The sequence below is a fragment of the Sclerotinia sclerotiorum genome, genomic scaffold (assembly GCF_000146945.2).
Source record: "Sclerotinia sclerotiorum 1980 UF-70 scaffold_5 genomic scaffold, whole genome shotgun sequence".
Lineage (NCBI taxonomy): Eukaryota > Fungi > Ascomycota > Leotiomycetes > Helotiales > Sclerotiniaceae > Sclerotinia > Sclerotinia sclerotiorum.
Window position 1 is genome coordinate 1,905,313 of NW_001820831.1, and position 19,985 is coordinate 1,925,297.

Sequence of the window (19,985 nt, forward strand, 5' to 3'; positions counted from 1 at the left end):
AAGAGAACGATATTCTCCAAAACACACAACTTAGACAATTTGCCTGGAGCAACAAGTCGATCGAATCAAAAGAGAGCGAACCGAGCACACTCGTCTTAAAGACTATTTACTATTTATTCACTCATCACCCCGCCACGGAAATAGAATTTCGACTAGCCTCACATTCATTTCTGCCAAAGCACAAGAACTCTACGAGACTTCTCAGCTTTGACCCGATTCCACTCATCTCACTCGTCTCTTGCTCGCCCTTCATCTTAACATCTTTCAACACTTGATCCTATTTCAACTTCGAAAATCATACAAACATGGCAGCCGTCGCAGCACCAGCTGGTGAACAAGTTGACTTGTCAACCATCCCAATCTCACCTGAAGGCGCCAGCAATTCGAACGAGAACACCAAACCAGCTACCGATGGCGAACAAATTACCGTCTTTCATGACAAAGATAACTTCAATGTTAAGCATCCTTTGATGAACAAATGGACTTTGTGGTTTACAAAGCCACCTAGTGGAAAGGTAGCTCTATCTACCATCAAAATTTGCTAGGTAACATACTGATTTGGTTATATGTAGGGTGATAACTGGAATGATCTTTTGAAGGAAGTTATCACATTCAACTCCGTCGAGGAATTCTGGGGTGTCTATGTAAGTATATTATTTGAGCAGGTTGTTATTCCTTATCGTCTTTAGTTTGGCTAACAATTTTTTTTTTGCAGAACAACATTGCACCAACTTCTGAACTCGCTCTCAAGTCCGATTACCATCTTTTCAAGGAAGGAGTTCGACCAGAATGGGAGGATCAACAAAACAAACATGGAGGAAAGTGGTCATATCAATTCAAGGAGAAGCGCAACGTCCCCATTGACGAACTATGGCTTCATGTCATGTTAGCAGCTATTGGAGAGACTCTCGAGGAAGAGGATGATGGAGAGGTGATGGGTGTCGTTGTCAACGTGAGAAAAGGATTCTACCGTGTTGGTGTATGGACTCGCACAATCGGCAAGAGTATTCCGGGAGGTGGAGATGGTGATGTCGCTGGAGGCAAGGGAAGATCCACCGAAAAAGGAAAAGAGATCTTGATGAACATCGGCAAAAAGTTCAAGGAAGTCTTGAAGCTCCCAGCATCAGAGCCAGTCGAATTTTCTGGTCACACCGATAGTGCACACAGCGGCAGCACTCGTGCCAAGGCCAAGTATTCAGTCTAGACGCTATCGACATGTACATGAGATGAGACACGATTCTTCTTTTACCTGTGTTACGATTCCGTGGTTCTCTCTTTTACGAAGATACCACGAAACTAGGCTAGGGCTAAATGGAAGGCGGTTCAACAAAGGTTTCTGGTTTTTAGGGCTATATTTGCATACATTATTGAAGGCAATACCTTAGCTTGGCCTCCAAATATCGTGGGGGGAGGAGTATTTATGCCATATTGTTTTTATTGCTCTACTACTACACTACTGCTTTTGGTGGTGGTTATTTTATGCATGGCGTTATTCCACACTGGGCAACATAGGCTCAGATATCCGAAGTATGTTCATAGAGATGCGAAAGCTGTGAATTAAAAATCAAAAGATACATATCCATTGAGATGACGAGGGTGATATTTTGACACCTAGTCATATATGATAGGGCTGGTGGAACTAGTATTGCGGCTGTGTCTATTGATAGTCATCGTCTGAAGTCTAATCTATATCACGGGTGAATGTATAACTTGATGTAAAACTATATTAAGCGAAGTCATCCATGTTCTCGGAGGTCCTTTTTTGGCTTTTTCTCCTTGTACAATTTGTCTTGTCAGTTCTCTCCGGATACCCACAAGTCTATACCTACAACTTGCTGTCTTCGCATGTTGGCTGATATACGGAATGCGTATCCTACGCATGGCCATACACAAAAACGGGACTGAGGGGTTCGCAGCGATGATACTTTGGTTCAGATTTTATACATTTTATTACGCTATGTTTCGTGCAAATTTTGTTTTTTTAAGTGCTTTGGTGTTATCTATCCATCCGTCTATCATCTTTTCGTCTATCCGCAGCATATTTAGATATACCACACTGCAACCATGCCCTCTAAGCCCCTCTCTCGATCGCATCACATCACATCATACAGAGAAAAAGAAAGGGAGAAAGAAAGAAAACCCTACATCTCATCCCCACTAACATCATCTACAAAGACAGTCTTGACCAGTTCCTTTTTATTAATCTTCCCCATGGCATTCCTCGGAATCCATTCCACCTGCCTCATCACCTGAGGGATTTTATACGCCGCCAGTCGTTCCCTAAGCGCTCTTCTCATATCCAGCGGTCCCCACTTCTTACCCTGTAGATATTCATCATTGAGTACCACGACCGCTCCGACTTTTTGGCCCCAGTTTCCCGATGGCACGGCACAGACGGCGCATTCTGATATCTGGGGCAGTGATAACATTTCCCGTTCTACTTCGAGCGCGCTTACTTTTTCTCCTCCGGATTTGATGATATCTGCTGATTTGCGACCGCGGATGAAGTACATGGGGCCTTTAGCCCATTCTTGGTTACTTTTCCCGGCAGAATCAACATAGCGGCGAACGGCTACATCACCGGTTTTGAACCAGCGACCGCCGCCATCGGCATCTTCGACGTGTTCTTTGAGGGTGGCTTCTGGGTTGCGCCAGTATTCTTTGAAGATGGTAGGGCCGCGGAGTTGGATTTCTCCATCGCGTTCTTTGCCGTAGGCGTCGATTTCGGAGCCTGCGTGGATCACTTCGTTGGTTTCTGTGTCCACGAGTCGGACTTGCACACTGGGGAGAGGCCACCCTACGCTACCGTCTATGCGGTCTGTGGGGGATATACCGCAGGAGAGAGCCATGCCTACTTCAGTCATGCCGTAGCGTTCGAGGAGGATGTTGTTGGACGAAAGGGTGGACCAGGCGTTTTTGGTCGGAGTGGGAAGGGCCGCGCTGCCGGAAATGTTGAGGCGAAGATTCCGCGGGGCGATGGCTTCTTTTGCTGCGGTTTGAACATCGGGAGGAAGGTCTTTGTGCGTTGCTAGGAGACGGTTGTACACGGTAGGAACAACTGTGAAAAATGTGATGGGCTCTTTCGTTTTGGGATTTGGCAAGAAAGGGGCAGCGAAGCGTTGCCAGACGGCTGTGACGTTGAAAGGGAAAAGAAACTCAATTTTGGAGCCGGTGAATAGCGGGGCTAGAATGGCATTTACGGTGCCGTGAATGTGGTGGAGTGGAAGGACGTGAAGGAGATGATCTTGTGGACTATAATTCCAAGCTTCGATCAGAGATTTTGACTGTGCTATCAAGACGGATTGGGGAAGCAGGACACCTTTCTAGGTTTCTGTAAGTACATATTTATATGCTGGGGCCACTGGGGAAGCTCACTGGTCTATTGGTTGTCCCTGATGTGTATAACATCATTCCCCCGTTACCTTCTGACGGCCCTTCCAACGTGACTTTTCCATAATCCAAGTTCTCCAGCTTCTTCTCCAGCTTAACATGTTTAGGTTTTGCTTCCAGTCCAGTATTTATCACTTCTTGAGCCTTGCTCTCGAATTTAGTTGAAGACAATAGCATTGAAGCTTCACTTTGGTCCAAGATATATTGTAATTCATGGGCAGGGAATGCTGGTGAAAGTGGAATAGCTATAGAGTGTGTCCCAAGTATGGAAAGTAAAGTTACTATGTATTATCTTAATCTACGTTCTTCTAAAATATGGATATTTCGAGTTGCGCACCCACATAATCATAGCTATTTTCTACAAGAAAAGCGATCCTTTCTCCCTCTAATCCTTTTTGCCCAGCTTCGTTTGTGAGCTTGTCCCTTCTTTCCGCTACATCATGTAGTAATTGACCATAGGTGAACCGTCTCCCGGATGCTGAATGTATAATTGAAGTAGATTTTGGATCGTGGCTAGAGATAGCTTCGAAGAGGGGTAGTTTCGGGAGTGTTGATGCCATTCTTGCACTGAAGAGAGTGAATGGAGTTTTGAATGATGGGCGAAGGAATGGCGATGGAATTCGTGTTAAAAGTAACGTTGATCTTCTTGTACATAACATTGCGGCGACACGGCGTTGGAGGGGCATTGGTAAGGGTGGTTCATTGGATGACAGATGAAATCGAATCACGAGGTGGTCGTCCGAAGTCCGAGGTGGAGTTGATGCTGATGTGTTAAGAGAGCTGGAAATAAGATGTCCGTCGAAACCAATCGACTTTACAATGTCGTTGCTGTTCCTAACTTAGATTCCGCGTTGAAATAAAATTGGTCAACATGTTTTGGTAACATGGACATTTAAACATTCTTGTCTGAAGTAAGGTTTTTGAGGTTCTAGAATTTTGATGCGGGAAGGCTAAGTTTATGGATAACATCCGCATTTGCAAGGCGGGGTCGCTTAAAAAAGTCTAGCTTCAAAACCACAAGGCTCCTTCCTTTATCCTTGACGAGGCAAGGCTGTCATGTAGTGCAATAACCTCAAAATCAATATTAGAATAGTTTGCATTCCAGTCAAAGGTTCATTATATTCTACCCAATCTATTGTGAAGCAATAGATTAATGCTCCGCATACTTCGTCCCGTTGTCTCCCGGCGACATCTATCTTCCATCATGACGTCCAAAACTCCCTATGAAGACATTATACGCACTCGAGTGAGTATCTCCCCTCCAAGCACTGCTTCACCCCGCGGCTAACATATAATTTAGCTAACGGAAGAGTTAAAACCTACACGTCTTGAAATATTTAATGATTCATCCAAACACTCACATCACAAAGCTATGGCTGGTTCCACATCTCACGAAACACATTTCCGGGTCGAGGTTACCTCGGAAGCTTTTGCCAAAAAGATGCAACCCGCAAGACATAGAATGGTTTATGCTTTGTTGAAGGAGGAAATGGCGAAAGCAGGTGGAATTCATGCTTTACAGTTAAAGACGAGAACACCCGATGAAGAGGCGCTGGAGAAGGCGAAGGAGGAAGGAGAGGCTGTTGCTGAAGCGAGTGGGCCTTAGGAATGGCATTTCGCATCTTTTCGAAATTCTTTACAAGACGGATTTTTAGATGACCGAATGAGATGACCTATAAAGCCTAGTCTATGTACTTATGCTATTGGTTGGAGGCTGTTGGAGTTAAGGCAGATCTGCAAATACACAGCGGACATGTTGAGCGAATACTTGCAGCGATAATTTTACAGAAATTGCATATACCCGGACCATTTCTGTCTGCTCTTGAACGTGCAAATCACACCTGTCCAACTTATTTACGCCCGAAGACGAGCACGTATTTCATCAAGCAAAATCGTCTATTGTGAACGCTTTCTATATGTGCTCCGGCGCTAGTCTTCAACCCAAGATCAAAATGGTAGGAACGATGCTCGGTGAAATCAGGCAGGCAGATCAACTGTCAAGACTCCCAGTTTTTTGGCCAATGCGAGCATAGGATTCACCACGGCCTCGACATCCCCAGATTTGATCGGAATCCTATGATTGCCATTCCATTCAACCAGCTGCGTACTTCCTTTCTCACACCAAATCTTGAGCAATTCCCTATGTAAATCTAATCCCGGATCTCTCATCCCATGAACATGAATAGTCGGCAAAGTCAAAACATCATTCTCATCTACTGGCCCCCATCTATCCTGATCTCTCTCCAAACTAATCAATGGCGCTCTTCCCGCCATCAGTACCGCAAACCTCCAATCCTGTCCCTCCAAATCTCTCCCTCCTTCTTCTCGAATCTGCCTCCTCAACAACAAACTCCCCGCTATCTTCGCCCCCTGACTAAACCCCAGCAACCCTACCCATCCCCCTGTAGCCCCTTTCGCATCATCCTCTCTCATTGCTTTTTCAATACTCTCTTCAATAGCAATAACTTCATCACGTGGATCTAAAACTTCATGTTCGGGTAACCAACCCAGCCAGCGTTTAAAAGGTCCGAAATCTCCATAGACATTTGTGACATCAGGTCCGGCGCCAGCTGCAAACGGCGCTTCGACATATACGAGACGGAAATAGGGTCTTAGATGTAAAGAGAGGACTCGACATTGCATGGTAAAAATCACGGCGTTTGTTCCTCCGCCGTGGAGACAGAGTAGTCGAGGAAGATCAAGTGTGGGATCGTGATGTGTAGCCATTATTGTTTATGAGAAGTAACTTTATTTGATTCAGTGGTATCAAAGATGATTGTAGAGTTTGGAATATGAAGGCTATGTGGTAATAGTAAGATAGACAAGTCGTTGGATTGCTGACAGGTCAGAGTAAGAGATGCTAAATTTAGAACAGGTAGACTTTTGTGCTACATTCTTCGACCTAGTGCTTTGACGGATGAAAAAAATCCACTAATCAACTAACTAACTAATAGACCAATGCGAAGAAATCCAGTACATACGGAGTAATATTTGATTTACCTTATCTCTCAATCGGATGTCCGTTGGGGGGTTGTCTCGCAAGCGTCCAGCACAGATCACCTTGCGGATCTCTATCCCTAGAAAATTGCGGACTACTTCACACATTTTCGAAGCTTACTCAGACACCAGAGTGGTAATTCGGAGCCAGAATACCCATCTCTGATGTCTTCGGGATAATTAGAAATGAGACATGGATAAGAGAGGCTGGATGGACATTTAGATACTCGCTAAACTATTGCGCCTTCTTTTACCTGCAATGTCGTTAGTCCATAAGCTATAAGGACTTCAAGTTTGTACTTTTGACTATAATATATGTTTGTATCGCTGTCAAGTTTCATCTCTCTAGAATTCGTTATCCCTTACTATTATTTAACTCGTTCATGAAGACTTACATCTATCCTTGGTCATAGCTTTCCACACGTCTTACTACCCCAAGACCCATCGTTCACTGCAAGCTCGGAGATGTCTGGTTTCTAGATTTTGTGATCGGAACTATTCTAGCGAAGTTACTCATCTAGACTGATGGATTATGAGTAAATTTTTGGAATAGTTTCCGAGGAAGGCTTCAAGGATATCCAAAGGACAAAACTCACATCTAAGTGGTTTCGCACTAACGCACTCTAAATTGGCCTAGTACCTAACACTTTTGTTTCTTCATCTGTTGATTTCCTTGCCTATTCCAACATTGTCTAGTGACATCAGGTCATCAATGACAAAGGATAGAATTATGGTATTTGCAGCGTTGTTCACGAGCTGTTTGTCTCGCTGGATTCTATGCTAGCTTTAGCTTACCCATGGCACAGCGATACTTTCAGTGAGACTTTAGAGAATGGTACTTCTATTACGCTCCATATTTGGCATAAATCATACAAATCGTGAATTTACCTTTGACTCGTCGGCACGTATTGTTCAACTATGAAATCAGAAGCGAAATAATGGAGTTTAACAGTTCAACGGTCTCTAACACTCACCTGTAAAGATATATAATAGATTCATAACAGGAACAGAACAATCCTACCATGTATCTATAAATGCCACGCTTGTTGGCCTCCCACAAACCCATCAACGATTCCTCACAAGTCACAGCTCAATTAACTAGCATAAAACGATAATAACTCGCTGACTGAATCTGTATCTACAGCAGGAACAAACCACAAACAACCTCATCAATCCACACCAAAGCTAAACATGTGTTTAGAACGCCACCATATATGGCCCTGCGGACACATGACCTACACGATTCAGGGCTGCTACCACCAATCAGCAACACAATGCCATCCACCGCTCTGTCCTAACTACCGACTAGAAACTTACACCGATGACTATCGACTACCGTGCTTCGAATGCAGAACCGCTCAAGCCGCTCGAGCCGCTCAAGAAGCTCAAGACGCTCAAGCCGCTCAAGAAGCTCAAGACGCTTACGCCGCTTACGTCGCTTGGTACACTGCTACTTATGGTCAACCATAAGTCGAAGAGAAATCAATCGCGTTACTTAAGTCAGACGAAGATGAAATTGTTGCGTGAGAGATGGTAGGTTTAGTACTTGCCCTTTCTTACTCGAGAGTTCATCCTGCTCTTTCTTACTTCTTAGAGTCCGTCTTCTCTCTCTTATTTTGGAGAGTTCATCTTGCCCTTTCTTCTGAGAATTCGTCTTGCCCTTTCTTACTTCTAAGAAGTCATCAAGCATAGCAATGAAATATTATTTAATTCTTTTTCATTATATAAACATCAGTAATAAATAAATATGAACGTGAATGTGAATGTGAAATACAATGTTAACTTTACAACCGCTTTTCCAAAAATTAAACCTTCCTTCTTCCTTTTCCCCAACCATGCTCTACAATTCCCCACGGAGATAAAATATCTGGGCTTCGAGCTACACTTCCAAGATACGTGCTACAATAATATCACTATAAGTACTTTTTTGCTTCCAGATTCCGCTTTCGAGCCATGCTACTTTCCCGTCTCATGGGAGATGATGCGAATTGCCCATCGCCCATGAAACCCTCCGAGCTAAAGCTATCAGGTCTAAATTCTTTACAGATTTAGTCCCCGGCCACGTTGATTGGCCGAAACACCTGATGCACTATTATCTCAGATTCCATTCAAACAATGTTATATGAAATCGTGAGTAATCAGTCTACTTACATGTGTATGCCCAGTACACATTTCCCACCTATTAAATCATCATGTGATAACATAACAAAGCCTCTTGACACAGTTACTAAACTAGTACTACTCGTTCAATGCATTATCACAACTACTGGCTGTTTTCTTGCCTCCTGTTGCTAGGAATATAAGAGCATTGATCAAGAATAGAGGAATTTCGTAATATATAACTCAATTTTGACAGTGAGATTTCGATTCTTGCTATATATGTATCAACTTCTTGAGAATGCAGAGAGAATGTATCTTCTAGACCAGATCGGACGCTAAGAAATGAATTTTGGAGGGTTAAGAAACCCTGTGAATAAGTTTAAGAGTAACCAGTCAATGCTCATTTAATTCGTGGACATAAATCCTTGATAACTCCTGGGGTTCGAGCTGACGCCAACTTCGAAAATTATAGAATTCCTATGATAGCTATGTAAAAGGACCGTTCGGTGAAATTCATTCCTGGTGTAGTATTCTTTCGACGCCAGAACTAGAGTAGTCTTCCTGAGTTGAATCAATTATGTCAAGGATTTCAAATAGTGCGAAGTAAGGTCATTATTACAAAAGAAGGATCGGATCTCCTAGGGTTGTAGTGTGAAGTTAGAGGCCGGTAGATTGTCCATGCATGCATTGAAATGTAGTTTCAAACATTTGGATTTCACATACCGCTATGTATGATTTCGCCTGTAACGGTGTAAGAATTTGCAAAAGCAGCAGGTGGTCTTCAGCTTTAGATTTCCTTTATGAGATATCTCACTCATGGCGGAGACTAACTTCAGATCCTCATACTGACATTCGATTTCTGGCGGCTTTGTCGATATATTCTTGTGCTAATTTTTGTATGTCGTAGGTTTCTCCACTTCGAGCTGCAACAGCATTTTCGAGCGTATTCCCAAGTACCAGCCAGGCTTTAGACTTCGGTGGTAGGGGACGCTTTGCTCTGCCTGCCAAGTATTCCGCAGACGGGTAAAACTAACACAAATAAGTACGAGAGCGAGGTCGGTCATCAACATGATTTATATACTGATCGTTCAACATCCTTAGCTTAAAATTGCTTGTTCGCTGATTGCGAGGGAACTATTATAGAGAGTATCATAATATATCATCGAAGAGACAGTGCGGAGTGACGGCCTTTCGATACTGGAAAATGGAATTGTGAACTCGAAAAATTATAAGTAGATAATTCTGAAGTACTAATGAAGGAAGACCCTGGTGGACTAATTATTGGAAGGAAAGTATGTACAGTAATGCCAAAAACTAAAATGGTAGATGCAATATGATTACCAATGGAGGAACTGAAAGTCGAACGTGTCTGCTGTAATCTATCTCAGTATCTCGAGGGACTGACAGACATCCAACTAATATCGCTAATAGCGCTTTGAAATAAAACACAAAGGAAAGTTATAAATCCTTAATGACATCATCGTTCTAATCGTGAAATATGAATGATTTGCTGGTTATCACGACTTGCAAAATCATATCCACTTCGTAGGGGAGATGAGAGTTTACTCAACGCCTCCTTTTCCCAACATTCTGCTGACTTTCAGGGTGTGTGATGCCACCGGGTATGGGCATGTATGAGAGAACCTCCAAAGTGCTATCGTAAGATTACCTCGGCTCGCCTTTTATCCGGAGCCTTGAGTCTCTCACTAATCTGAGACTCCGCATGGCATGCATTTGTTTTACTCTTTATTTCCACCCTTCTGAGTTCAATATCCCTTCCCTTTTGCGTTTCTGATAGCTTCAGAAAGGAATATTTTAAGCGAGAGTAAGGTTAGGGTAGCCTTGACCCTGGGTACGTGCACAAGGGATGACTACTCCCTATTATAATGAGGTTCCGAATAACGTGGTTTATCAGGACCCTGTACACTTTTACCTCAATTATTACCTCTCAACTTCAACATGCGATTTATCAATATTTAATTATGTAAACTACTTCAAAAGAAGCTCGAATCAATTTAGCTATTGAGGCTATTTATACATCTCAAAATTTGAGTATTCGAAAAGCTACAAAACTCTATAATATATCTCATACTACTCTTATCTTTATGTTACGAGGTTTGCCGTCTAGATCACGTGGAAGTGCTCTAGGCTCTCGAGGTGGTTTATAACTAGGCGTCAAGCAGGGACTTAAAGTAATGACAATAATGCAATTCGTAACTAATAGTAGAGTATACTAAATGATTGATCTTGAGCACGAAGCTCTATACAAAGGAAATCCATCTTGATTATATAGACCTTCATGCCTATGGCTAGTCAGGACCGCTGCGCGGTCCTGGACAGCCAGCGTTCCTGGACAGCCAGCGTTCCTCAGCGGTCCATAACGTGACTTTAATCACGTTACCTTGGTTTAGTCATGTGACGCGGCATAGAAGATAGCCGTTGTAACACTTTAGAATGAATGGAATTCTGTCTTTTATTGAACATCGATCAACAAATCATAAAATGATAGAATTGAAAGAGAAATCGCTTTTTCAATATATATTGAATATAAATAAAAGAGGGTTTAGTCCTTGAATAAGTGATATAGAAGATATAGCGAATTATATACTCGAAATACAAAATACAAAGAAATTTGATATAACGATGCTGTATGTTACGTAGTAACAGTCAACCTGTCCATATGAGCTTAGACCCCGTGGAAAAGCAAACCGATTCACATACAAAATTGTATGGTAATCGGTTCGTAGAGTCTCCCCACCTTCAGCAAGCACAGACATATAGTCTGATCCAAGTCACGTGATGGACCCTGCATATTCAGGGATACGAATCGTAGGTCCATACGAATCGAAGGTCCACAAACTCTCAGGATCCAAGAGATCCAATGGAGGACGAAGGTCTATATAATCAGGATGGTTTCCTTTGTGTAGAGCTTCGTGCTCAAGATCAATCATTTAGTATACTCTACTATTAGTTACGAATTGCATTATTGTCATTACTTTAAGTCCCTGCTTGACGCCTAGTTATAAACCATCTCGAGAGCCTAGAGCACTTCCACGTGATCTAGACGGCAAACCTCGTAACACCCCTCGGAAACAGTGGCCCAAACCGCCATACTTGCTTTTATTATATTATAATAATTGTAATGTCACAAATTACGATAATTGTTAAAAGGAATGACCTCACACAGGGAATAGTGGGAAGCTGATAGGGCAGAACTGAGGTAATATTGGTCTAGTAGGTTAATCTCTCTTCTAAGTTCTACGGAAGTGCGAAGCTCTCTGTAAGAGAGCTTCTCAATCTAGTCCTAACAGGACTAGTGCCCTGTGCACGTGCTACGCAGGAACCATTCACTTTAACAAATTAGTTTATTTATATTCTATTTGATCTAATAACGACTTCATGTCACGAATCACAATTATCCTAGGATCAGAATCGTCCCAGGATTAGTGTCCTGAGGCCTTTTAAGGATCACGTGATGGATAGACTGGATAGCCTAGTCTATCCAGTCTAGGGGATAGCCCAGGTAGACCAGTCTATCCAGGCTATCCAATAACATTCAGAAGTATATAGTTAAGATAGTTTCATATTCGAAGAGCTTCGTGCTCAACTTAGTTATCAATTAGTTTACCTACATTCTACTTGATCTAGTAACGACTTCACTTCCAAGTGAAGACCAGTGATAAAGCCTTAACCCACAACTACCAACCAGACGAAACCTTAGGCAGCCGCTGCCTCCAGTACAGTATCGTTACACTTCACTTCCAAATGAATACTAATGATAAAGCCTTAACCCACAACTACCAACCAGACGAAACCTCAGGCAGCCGCTGCCTTCAGTTCAGTATCGTTATATAATGATTCTTTAACAAGGAGGCAAGCTACTATATAACGATGTAGCAAATATAATAATGCTTTACATAATGTACGAACTTATCAATTAGATCCAGCATTAGTTGATATTTAAATTATATATAATTTAATTCTAATTTATAGTATTATTGTAATTTTATTTCAATGGAATATGATGTTACGAGGTTTGCCGTCTAGATCACGTGGAAGTGCTCTAGGCTCTCGAGATGGTTTATAACTAGGCGTCAAGCAGGGACTTAAAGTAATGACAATAATGCAATTCGTAACTAATAGTAGAGTATACTAAATGATTGATCTTGAGCACGAAGCTCTATACAAAGGAAATCCATCTTGATTATATAGACCTTCATGCCTATGGCTAGTCAGGACCGCGCAGCGGTCCTGGACAGCCAGTGTTCCTCAGCGGTCCATAACGTGACTTTAATCACGTTACCTTGGTTTAGTCATGTGACGCTGCATAGAAGATAGCCGTCGTAACATATGAGCAATTGAGGTAAAAGTGTACAGGGTCCTGATAAACCACGTTATATAATTGGATGGATCACAAAAGTAGATTGATGAATCGAAGATTTCTAATCCATTTCGCTAATTCTCTACCCGGACATAAGAAAAAATAAATAACCTTAATTCAAAAGGGCTTAGGTGTGGTACAAAGTACTTGAGTTTAGACGGTAGACTTGCCGCTTTTGATCCCATTAGATTGGACAGCTGAAAGTCTTGGTGGTACAACCTCACAATCGCCCTGCAAACTAGGTACTCAACGTATCGGGCATCAATTTTGCCTCACAATCACTCCTCATCATCTTTACTTAAGGCATTGTCACTTATTCTACCTCTCTCAGATTACACTACATCGGACTCCATCTCCGCCCGTATGTCTTCATCCTCAACCCCAATAGCAAACCCCACGTGGGGTGGACAAGAACACAAATACCACCTTATTCATGTTTTCGGCCTTGTTCCATCTTGATCTGGCCCGGAATCCAAGGGACAAGATCTTAGAATCGAGGTAACACCACCAGCCGAAAAATCTAAACAACTGGTGTTCGTGTTCCTTACTTTCGGGACCTTTGGCTACTCTGTTTCCGGCCCGAGACCACTCTACACCCGAACGCCTCTACCAATATCCTCACGACTCGAGTGTCACGAATTCTGAGACAAAAACTAATCAATCTAATCTATTTTCTCCTGCCTTATGTGTGCATGTTCGACAGGTACATACAGTCATAAGCCTCAGTACACCCTGCACCGCCCTTTTTCGTATGTACTTCTACTTTCTATCCGCTCTTATCCGAGACTAAAATTAATACCGGCATGGCATTTATTATCGAACTTTGGAAATACCTTAGAAGGGTTGGTGTGGGGAGACACAAACATGGGGAAATGCTTATTTTCTATGTCGTGATACTTGGGAGCGTACATTATACTTCAAAAAACAACTTTAGTTGCATCCTATGGGATTAATTGCCGCAGTGTCGTCGACGATCTCGTAGGCATTTTTCGATTTCACCGCCCTTCTCGTTGAAAATTTCTGAGGTTGATGTTTTCAGAGGCGGATGGAGTTTGCCCTTTTCAGAGCTCCTATGTTGTTATTTACTCAAGTCGGGTATAGAAGGGAGATTTTCCTCGTGTAATTCAAGGAGCTTTTTGGAAAGCACACCCGTTGAATCGATAGTCAATCATCCTTTTAGGATACCAAGGGGCCAAAATATTTTGTTTGGCTGTTTTGGTCGTTCATAGTCATCAAAGTCGTTTATGTATTCTTTGCACTCTAATGATTTGAGAGCTTTTATTTCCATAGTTGGAATCATCTTCCATGCCCCTACTCTGTATGCTGCACTCAGTGGCAAATATACATTGCCAGTCTTGTGTCTCATCTGTCTGCATTCATTGACCGCGTCAAAGCTAATACCCACGCCTATTTAATTGCTATCTCTCTCGGGTACTTCAACTCTGGATAACCCTCGACATCTCATCTCCACCTTCACTCAAGTCGTCTACATCTCAAGCTATCTCTCAAAAACTCATCCAAAATAAACCTACTTAACAATGTGTACCTCAAGCCAGAAATCCGCTTCTTCCTCAACATCCTCAAAACAATACATTTCGACTCCTTCAACCTCCTCAAAAACAAAGTCTACCTCATCTTCCACCTCTCGAAAGGTCCAGGATGGATCACGTATCCCTCACCACTCGTCATCTTCGTCCGCAACTTCATCACCCACTTCTTCATCTCGATCATCTCACAAGGATCCAGCAAGCCAAAGATTTCAAGGTGAAGCAATTAACCGATATGAGAACGAACCTAGGGACTACAAGTCTTGGACCGTGGAGGAATATGATGCATACCAGGAGAAAGCGAAGGGTGAACATTGGGACGACGTGGAGAGGAATGTGGAAGGCGTTAAATGGGCGAGTTGAGGCGATCTTGATTCAAGAGAAAGGGGACAGCGGAGCCCATGGGTTATGAAGCCCTTGCATGATGTGATATGGAAATGTGCACCAAACGGTGCCAATGGGACTAAAGATGGTTTATGTGATGGCGGGTTTTACGATTACGATTTTTCTACTACTATCTAGGGATGGGGATCATATTATTCAACATGGGACTTGGAGGGGTGGGGTGGGAAAGAGAGAAAGATATGTATAGAGTATACTCTACTATATACATACAAGATCAGCTTATAGGCTAATCAGGATAGAAGTATGAAGTATAGATGGCTCAAGGCCTTGGGCATGACACACGCTATGAGATGATCCAAATTTAACTCATCCAAAATATCCAAACGTCGCACGAACAATGCATCATACTGTGAACTCTACGGAGGTGACTAATGAAAGCAAATGCGACTCCCTCAACAAGTAACTCGCAAGTGCGGAGCCGGACAACAACCCTCCACTGGGGGGAAAAAAAATCTTGAAAAATCGGCATTAGCTGACCCGAAAGACGTACAATGACATTTCCTCCGACTTGGCAAGAAACAAACAAGTTTTCTCTCCTGGACTTGCTCTGCTGTTCGATTTACCTACCTGCCTGTCTACGAGCCCTGTTCCGAAAACGTATCACGATTAATCCCGCCCCGCCCATCATGTGGAGCTCTACCGCATGCATATAGACATCATCCATGCAGCGATTGAGAACTCTCGTCGGTGTCGGCGGTATCTTGCATGCGTGCAGAAAGGATAGACGAGTCAAAATGTTGAAGCAAATGAGAAGAAATGAAGTAAAATAATTGGATTTTCTGCTTCCTCGTGCTTCTTTACTGTGCGTTTTGTTCAAGCGAATCAAATGGATCAAGCGAATGAACAGGGTTGTAGACTTGGTTTTTTCCAACAATATTTACATGCTATGCTGTATGACTGCTACACAATGGAATAGCATGCGTTTGAGTCTCACGAGGAAGTTGCATGATCCGAAGCTGCTTTATTGTAAGCGCGCTATGCGACAGAAAATACATTTTGCTCTGTGATATGTCTGTGTGCGTGAAAATCTTTAAATTTGTGGTATAAACAGGGGGAGGGGAGTGGAGTCTAGAATGCCCAAATATATCTTCGATGTCGTTCAATGCTGTCACAATTATGTTGATATGATAGGACTGTCGCCGTACATCCTATCAGCCATCCAATGTAACTTTACCTATTTTCCGTGTACTTCATGTATGCTATTGCCTTGTGACCTATCTTCACCTGGATCTCAAGCCATATGTTTCTTCTTGCTCCTTCGTGATCATCCCAGGGCTTCCTACCATAGCGTCCTCACCTCTATTCCCTTTTGGAAAGAATATGACATCTCTTACACTCTCTCGTCCTGTCAACACTGCAACCCATCTATCAAATCCAATAGCAAACCCGGCATGTGTTGGACAACCGGCTCTTAAAGCCTCAAACAAATGCTTGAAATCTGACATTTTTTCGTCACTCATTTTCAATACGTTCTTCATGATGAATTTTTGGACCTCGGCTGAGTGGATACGTTTTGAGCCACCGCCGAGTTCGACACCATTAACAACAAGATCATAGTGATCGGCAGTGACTGCGAGTGGGTCGGGTGAGTAGGAGGTCGACATCAGCAGCGGTCTTGGGCGCGGTAAATGGGTGATGAGTAGAAGAAAACCCTGCTGTGCCGCCCTTGACCAGGATCGTCTGGCTTGCTAGTATTGAGAGTAAAGAGAGGGAAGTCTGTGACCCAGAGATAATGAAGTCCCGGGATAGGAGCAAGAAGCTGTTCGGAGATCGCAGCTTTGTAAAGAGCCAGTCGGAGTTTACCTAGAGTAGTAGAACCACCGGAATGACGCACATTGGGACGCGCTTGAAGGATAAGTAAATCTCCTTCATCAAAAGTGGTTGCGGCGTTCGGTCCTCGTGGGTCAATGATTTTGTGTGAAGAGGATTGAAGAGAAGAGTATAGATGCTTCAAGGCCTCAGAACCTTCAAAGCCAAATGCTTGGAGACCCTCTAATGGTCTCTTGGGATCGAAAACAAATATTCCGGGAGGGCCATCAGGGTTTTTCTGAAATGATTCGGCATCTGGCGAGTCCATAAAGTTGCGGATGAACTGTTGTACCTTCCTAGGATTTCCACTAAGCCGGAATTTACAGGCTTCAATTATAGGGTTTTCAATTGAAGTCAGCATTCCCTTGAGGTTTTCTGGAATTACCGATTCCACGCGATGGATCTGTAATAATTAGCTTCGCTCAAGAAATAATGATAGATCTTTTACCAGGTCCACAATTCTGAGATCAGGTTTGTCAGATCCATGCTTTGACATGGCTTCCTCATATGTCACTCTTGGAATTTCGCGTGTGAAGTTAAATTGAACGTGGTCAGCTCCAATCTGTTCATCCTGTATCACCCTATGCACTTGTTTTACAAGCCCTTGAACAACTCTCATGACACGTCGACCATCCGCCCATGGCATTTCCATATCAATCTACATGGTATTAGTATATGTAGAGTGTGCCAGCTGGACAATACGGTACCTGGGTAAACTCTGGCTGCCTATCTGCACGAAGATCTTCATCTCGAAAGCATTTAGCAAATTGGAAATACTTGGTGACGCCACTTGCCATCAAAATCTGCTTATATTGTTGCGGACTTTGTGGAAGAGCATATGCATAACCTGGCTTTCTAGTAGGAACGAGAAATTCTCTTGCACCTTCAGGAGTCGACTTGAATAAGATAGGGGTCTCGATCTCATCGAAGCCGTTGGCATTGAAATGTGTTCTTACTATTTTAGCTAGCTTTGACCGGAACACTAATCTCTGATAAAGATTTGGTACGAATCGAACCTCAAGATGTCTTGAATCGGGCCCAAATTTCTGGGCAGGCCCAACAATAATGTCCTTGGGAAATGAATTAATTACTCTCACGTCTTCAGCATGGATCTCAAAGTCTGATGGAGAATAATTTGATTCGACCGAACTAGAAAGCTCTTCGGAAATGGAAACCTGCGATTCGGGTGTAACTTCTGGCTTCTTGACTTTGTACTGCAAAACTCCTGTCACAGACACGGCGCTGTGTTCCTTGATACTTTTGAAGAAATCTCCGATCTTCCCTTCCTCGGAGCTGTCCTTTAATATAACTTGGATACCAGCATCTGCTGAAGGCCCTGCACATATTTTAGCAAATATGAGTCCTTTACTCAGCTGCTTCTTATTGCGCAGGAAACCAACAACAGTGATGTTTTGCCCAACGTTCGCTGGTCGAATCCTGGCCCGTGGATTGAATGGATCGACACTTGACTTTGGAATAGTGACTATATAGAGGATGTTAGCAATATTTGAAATACTAGAAAGACTGATACTGACAGCTGTCCTTATATTCTTTCCAAAACGTGCCACTTGTGTCAATGTTAACTTGTTCTTCCGCGCCTTCTAATCGAGATTTGGTATTGGTAAAGCTTCTCTGGTGAACTACAAGTGAGGGGAACCCAATTGTGCGAGCCCGTGGTAAGGCTTTGCACACATAGAAACTTCCATTTCTTAGTAACTGCCTGCGATAGCAGGATATCATGGCTCAAATCAATTCCTCAAAAAATCATGAATAATCGAATTATCAGAGTGCTAGATATCTCGAAGCTCTCCAGGTGTGGTTAGCGTCTCGGCAAAATCCGCTCCTCATAATTTTTATATATTGTCGCGAACTTTTCAAAATCTCTTTTTTCTTCTCCATCCTTCCAAGTTTTAAACATGTAAGACCCCAACATCAACCCTTAGAAATTTTTGTGCAATTTGCTAATGTATATTTTACAGATGATGAAAAGCCAGCGTGTATTATTTGAGTACGATTCCTCCTTTTCAAGCCTGCAAACTCTCCCTTCACCGGGCTTCAGTGGTCTGCTTGCGAGAACTGGATGGGAGAGTGAAATAAGCGTTCGACACACCCTCCTTGTTTTTAACGGACGCGACAAAGGCATCTCTGAACCCTAATCCTTGGAAGGCTTCAATATTTATAGTTACCACGCAGTGGAAAAAGCGATGGAATGAATCTTTTTAATGATCGTCATCCGGAGCTCAAATACATACTTCATCGACAGTTGCATTCATTCAAACTTTTAGTTTCTCATCACTCCTACGGGTGTATTTGTTTTCATTCATGCATTTGGGCGTTGTGCTGGGAAGTGAAAAACGTGTTGGCATTGCAAGTAAGGGAACGAACGATATCTGAAGTATAATGCATTCAAAGTAAGGGGAATATTTTTGACTTTGGCAGGCATTAAGGTAGATAGGCAGTTTTTACAGAACAGCAGTGGTACAATTGAGCAAACAATACAAAGGCTGCACACATATTTCAAAATGAATTAATTATGAATTTTCATTCATGACGCATTATTGCCCACTGCATCTGGTGATGAGGTTCCCATGTAGTCCCAAGAGAAATGCCCAGTTCGATTTGTGCCTTGTTGCTTGTCGCCAATCTAATAATTCGTATCCCCATGATAGTAATTACATTTGTGGTAGTAACTTAAAAGTTTGATTTGATCCAAGCCAAAAGCTCTGATGGCACATTGTACAGGGCATGAAGAAACTGTTGGTGAATGGCGGATTGTAAGCAATTGGAAAGAAAAATCTGAATCTGAATCTGAATCTGCAAGACAACGAGACAACGACACAATGAGGTATGAGTAGGTATGTACTATGGAGGCAGATAATATAGTTTTATACACGCCGTGCAGATTTATTGATTGACTCAGATTTCAGAATCTACCATAGCTATAAGGAGTATAAACCTGCCCGATGAAGATACAACACCCACCCAGTCGGGCAATATACCGAAAGGTCACGGACATTCCAAGACCAGGGAGAACATCATTTCTACGAGTACCTACTACTAACCTGACCGTGCCTACTAACCTTACTGTGCAGTGCATGACTGGTATTAATTCGGAAAATCGGATAATCAATTACTTATCATCAGTGCAAACTTATCCACTGTCTCTGCGAACGGGTCCAAGACTTTAGGTTTTGGGTTTGGTTATTGAATGCGCTCCTTGCATGGTGTCCATGGAGAATGGAGAATACTATAGCAATAAATCAAACAAACCTGATTTGAATCCAAAAGATATTCCAATAGCTAACTAGCTAACTAGCGTAGCTACCTTGCTTACCCAGTAGGTACTCTGGTAGACG

General features: G+C 42.7%; 9 protein-coding genes across 9 annotated transcripts; 5 read left to right on the forward strand and 4 right to left on the reverse strand.

Moving 5' to 3' along the window:
* Positions 1–305: 305 nt before the first annotated feature.
* SS1G_04707 (translation Initiation Factor Eif4e) lies at positions 306–1,204 on the forward strand (the record flags this gene model as incomplete). Its single annotated transcript, XM_001594849.1, has 3 exons — positions 306–515; positions 573–644; positions 716–1,204. The coding sequence occupies 3 exons, from the start codon at positions 306–308 to the stop codon at positions 1,202–1,204; spliced, it is 771 nt and encodes a 256-aa protein (XP_001594899.1).
* A 937-nt stretch (positions 1,205–2,141) lies between these two features.
* Positions 2,142–3,567, reverse strand: SS1G_04708 (hypothetical protein; the record flags this gene model as incomplete). Its single annotated transcript, XM_001594850.1, has 2 exons — positions 2,142–3,323; positions 3,376–3,567. 2 exons carry the CDS (start codon positions 3,565–3,567, stop codon positions 2,142–2,144), a joined length of 1,374 nt encoding a protein of 457 aa, XP_001594900.1.
* A 1,027-nt stretch (positions 3,568–4,594) lies between these two features.
* SS1G_04709 (hypothetical protein) lies at positions 4,595–4,996 on the forward strand (the record flags this gene model as incomplete). The annotated part of the gene is made up of 2 exons (XM_001594851.1): positions 4,595–4,636; positions 4,691–4,996. 2 exons carry the CDS (start codon positions 4,595–4,597, stop codon positions 4,994–4,996), a joined length of 348 nt encoding a protein of 115 aa, XP_001594901.1.
* A 371-nt stretch (positions 4,997–5,367) lies between these two features.
* On the reverse strand, positions 5,368–6,117 carry SS1G_04710 (hypothetical protein; the record flags this gene model as incomplete). The annotated part of the gene is made up of 1 exon (XM_001594852.1): positions 5,368–6,117. One exon carries the CDS (start codon positions 6,115–6,117, stop codon positions 5,368–5,370), a length of 750 nt encoding a protein of 249 aa, XP_001594902.1.
* A 1,500-nt stretch (positions 6,118–7,617) lies between these two features.
* SS1G_04711 (predicted protein) lies at positions 7,618–7,857 on the forward strand (the record flags this gene model as incomplete). Its single annotated transcript, XM_001594853.1, has 1 exon — positions 7,618–7,857. The coding sequence occupies one exon, from the start codon at positions 7,618–7,620 to the stop codon at positions 7,855–7,857; it is 240 nt and encodes a 79-aa protein (XP_001594903.1).
* Positions 7,858–9,214: 1,357 nt separating this feature from the next.
* SS1G_04712 (predicted protein) lies at positions 9,215–9,805 on the forward strand (the record flags this gene model as incomplete). The annotated part of the gene is made up of 3 exons (XM_001594854.1): positions 9,215–9,238; positions 9,395–9,510; positions 9,790–9,805. The coding sequence occupies 3 exons, from the start codon at positions 9,215–9,217 to the stop codon at positions 9,803–9,805; spliced, it is 156 nt and encodes a 51-aa protein (XP_001594904.1).
* Positions 9,806–11,279: 1,474 nt separating this feature from the next.
* On the reverse strand, positions 11,280–11,599 carry SS1G_04713 (predicted protein; the record flags this gene model as incomplete). Its single annotated transcript, XM_001594855.1, has 2 exons — positions 11,280–11,423; positions 11,561–11,599. 2 exons carry the CDS (start codon positions 11,597–11,599, stop codon positions 11,280–11,282), a joined length of 183 nt encoding a protein of 60 aa, XP_001594905.1.
* Positions 11,600–14,406: 2,807 nt separating this feature from the next.
* SS1G_04714 (predicted protein) lies at positions 14,407–14,778 on the forward strand (the record flags this gene model as incomplete). Its single annotated transcript, XM_001594856.1, has 1 exon — positions 14,407–14,778. One exon carries the CDS (start codon positions 14,407–14,409, stop codon positions 14,776–14,778), a length of 372 nt encoding a protein of 123 aa, XP_001594906.1.
* Positions 14,779–16,040: 1,262 nt separating this feature from the next.
* On the reverse strand, positions 16,041–19,072 carry SS1G_04715 (hypothetical protein; the record flags this gene model as incomplete). The annotated part of the gene is made up of 6 exons (XM_001594857.1): positions 16,041–16,390; positions 16,624–17,032; positions 17,078–17,287; positions 17,646–18,112; positions 18,607–18,705; positions 19,015–19,072. The coding sequence occupies 6 exons, from the start codon at positions 19,070–19,072 to the stop codon at positions 16,041–16,043; spliced, it is 1,593 nt and encodes a 530-aa protein (XP_001594907.1).
* Positions 19,073–19,985: the final 913 nt, after the last annotated feature.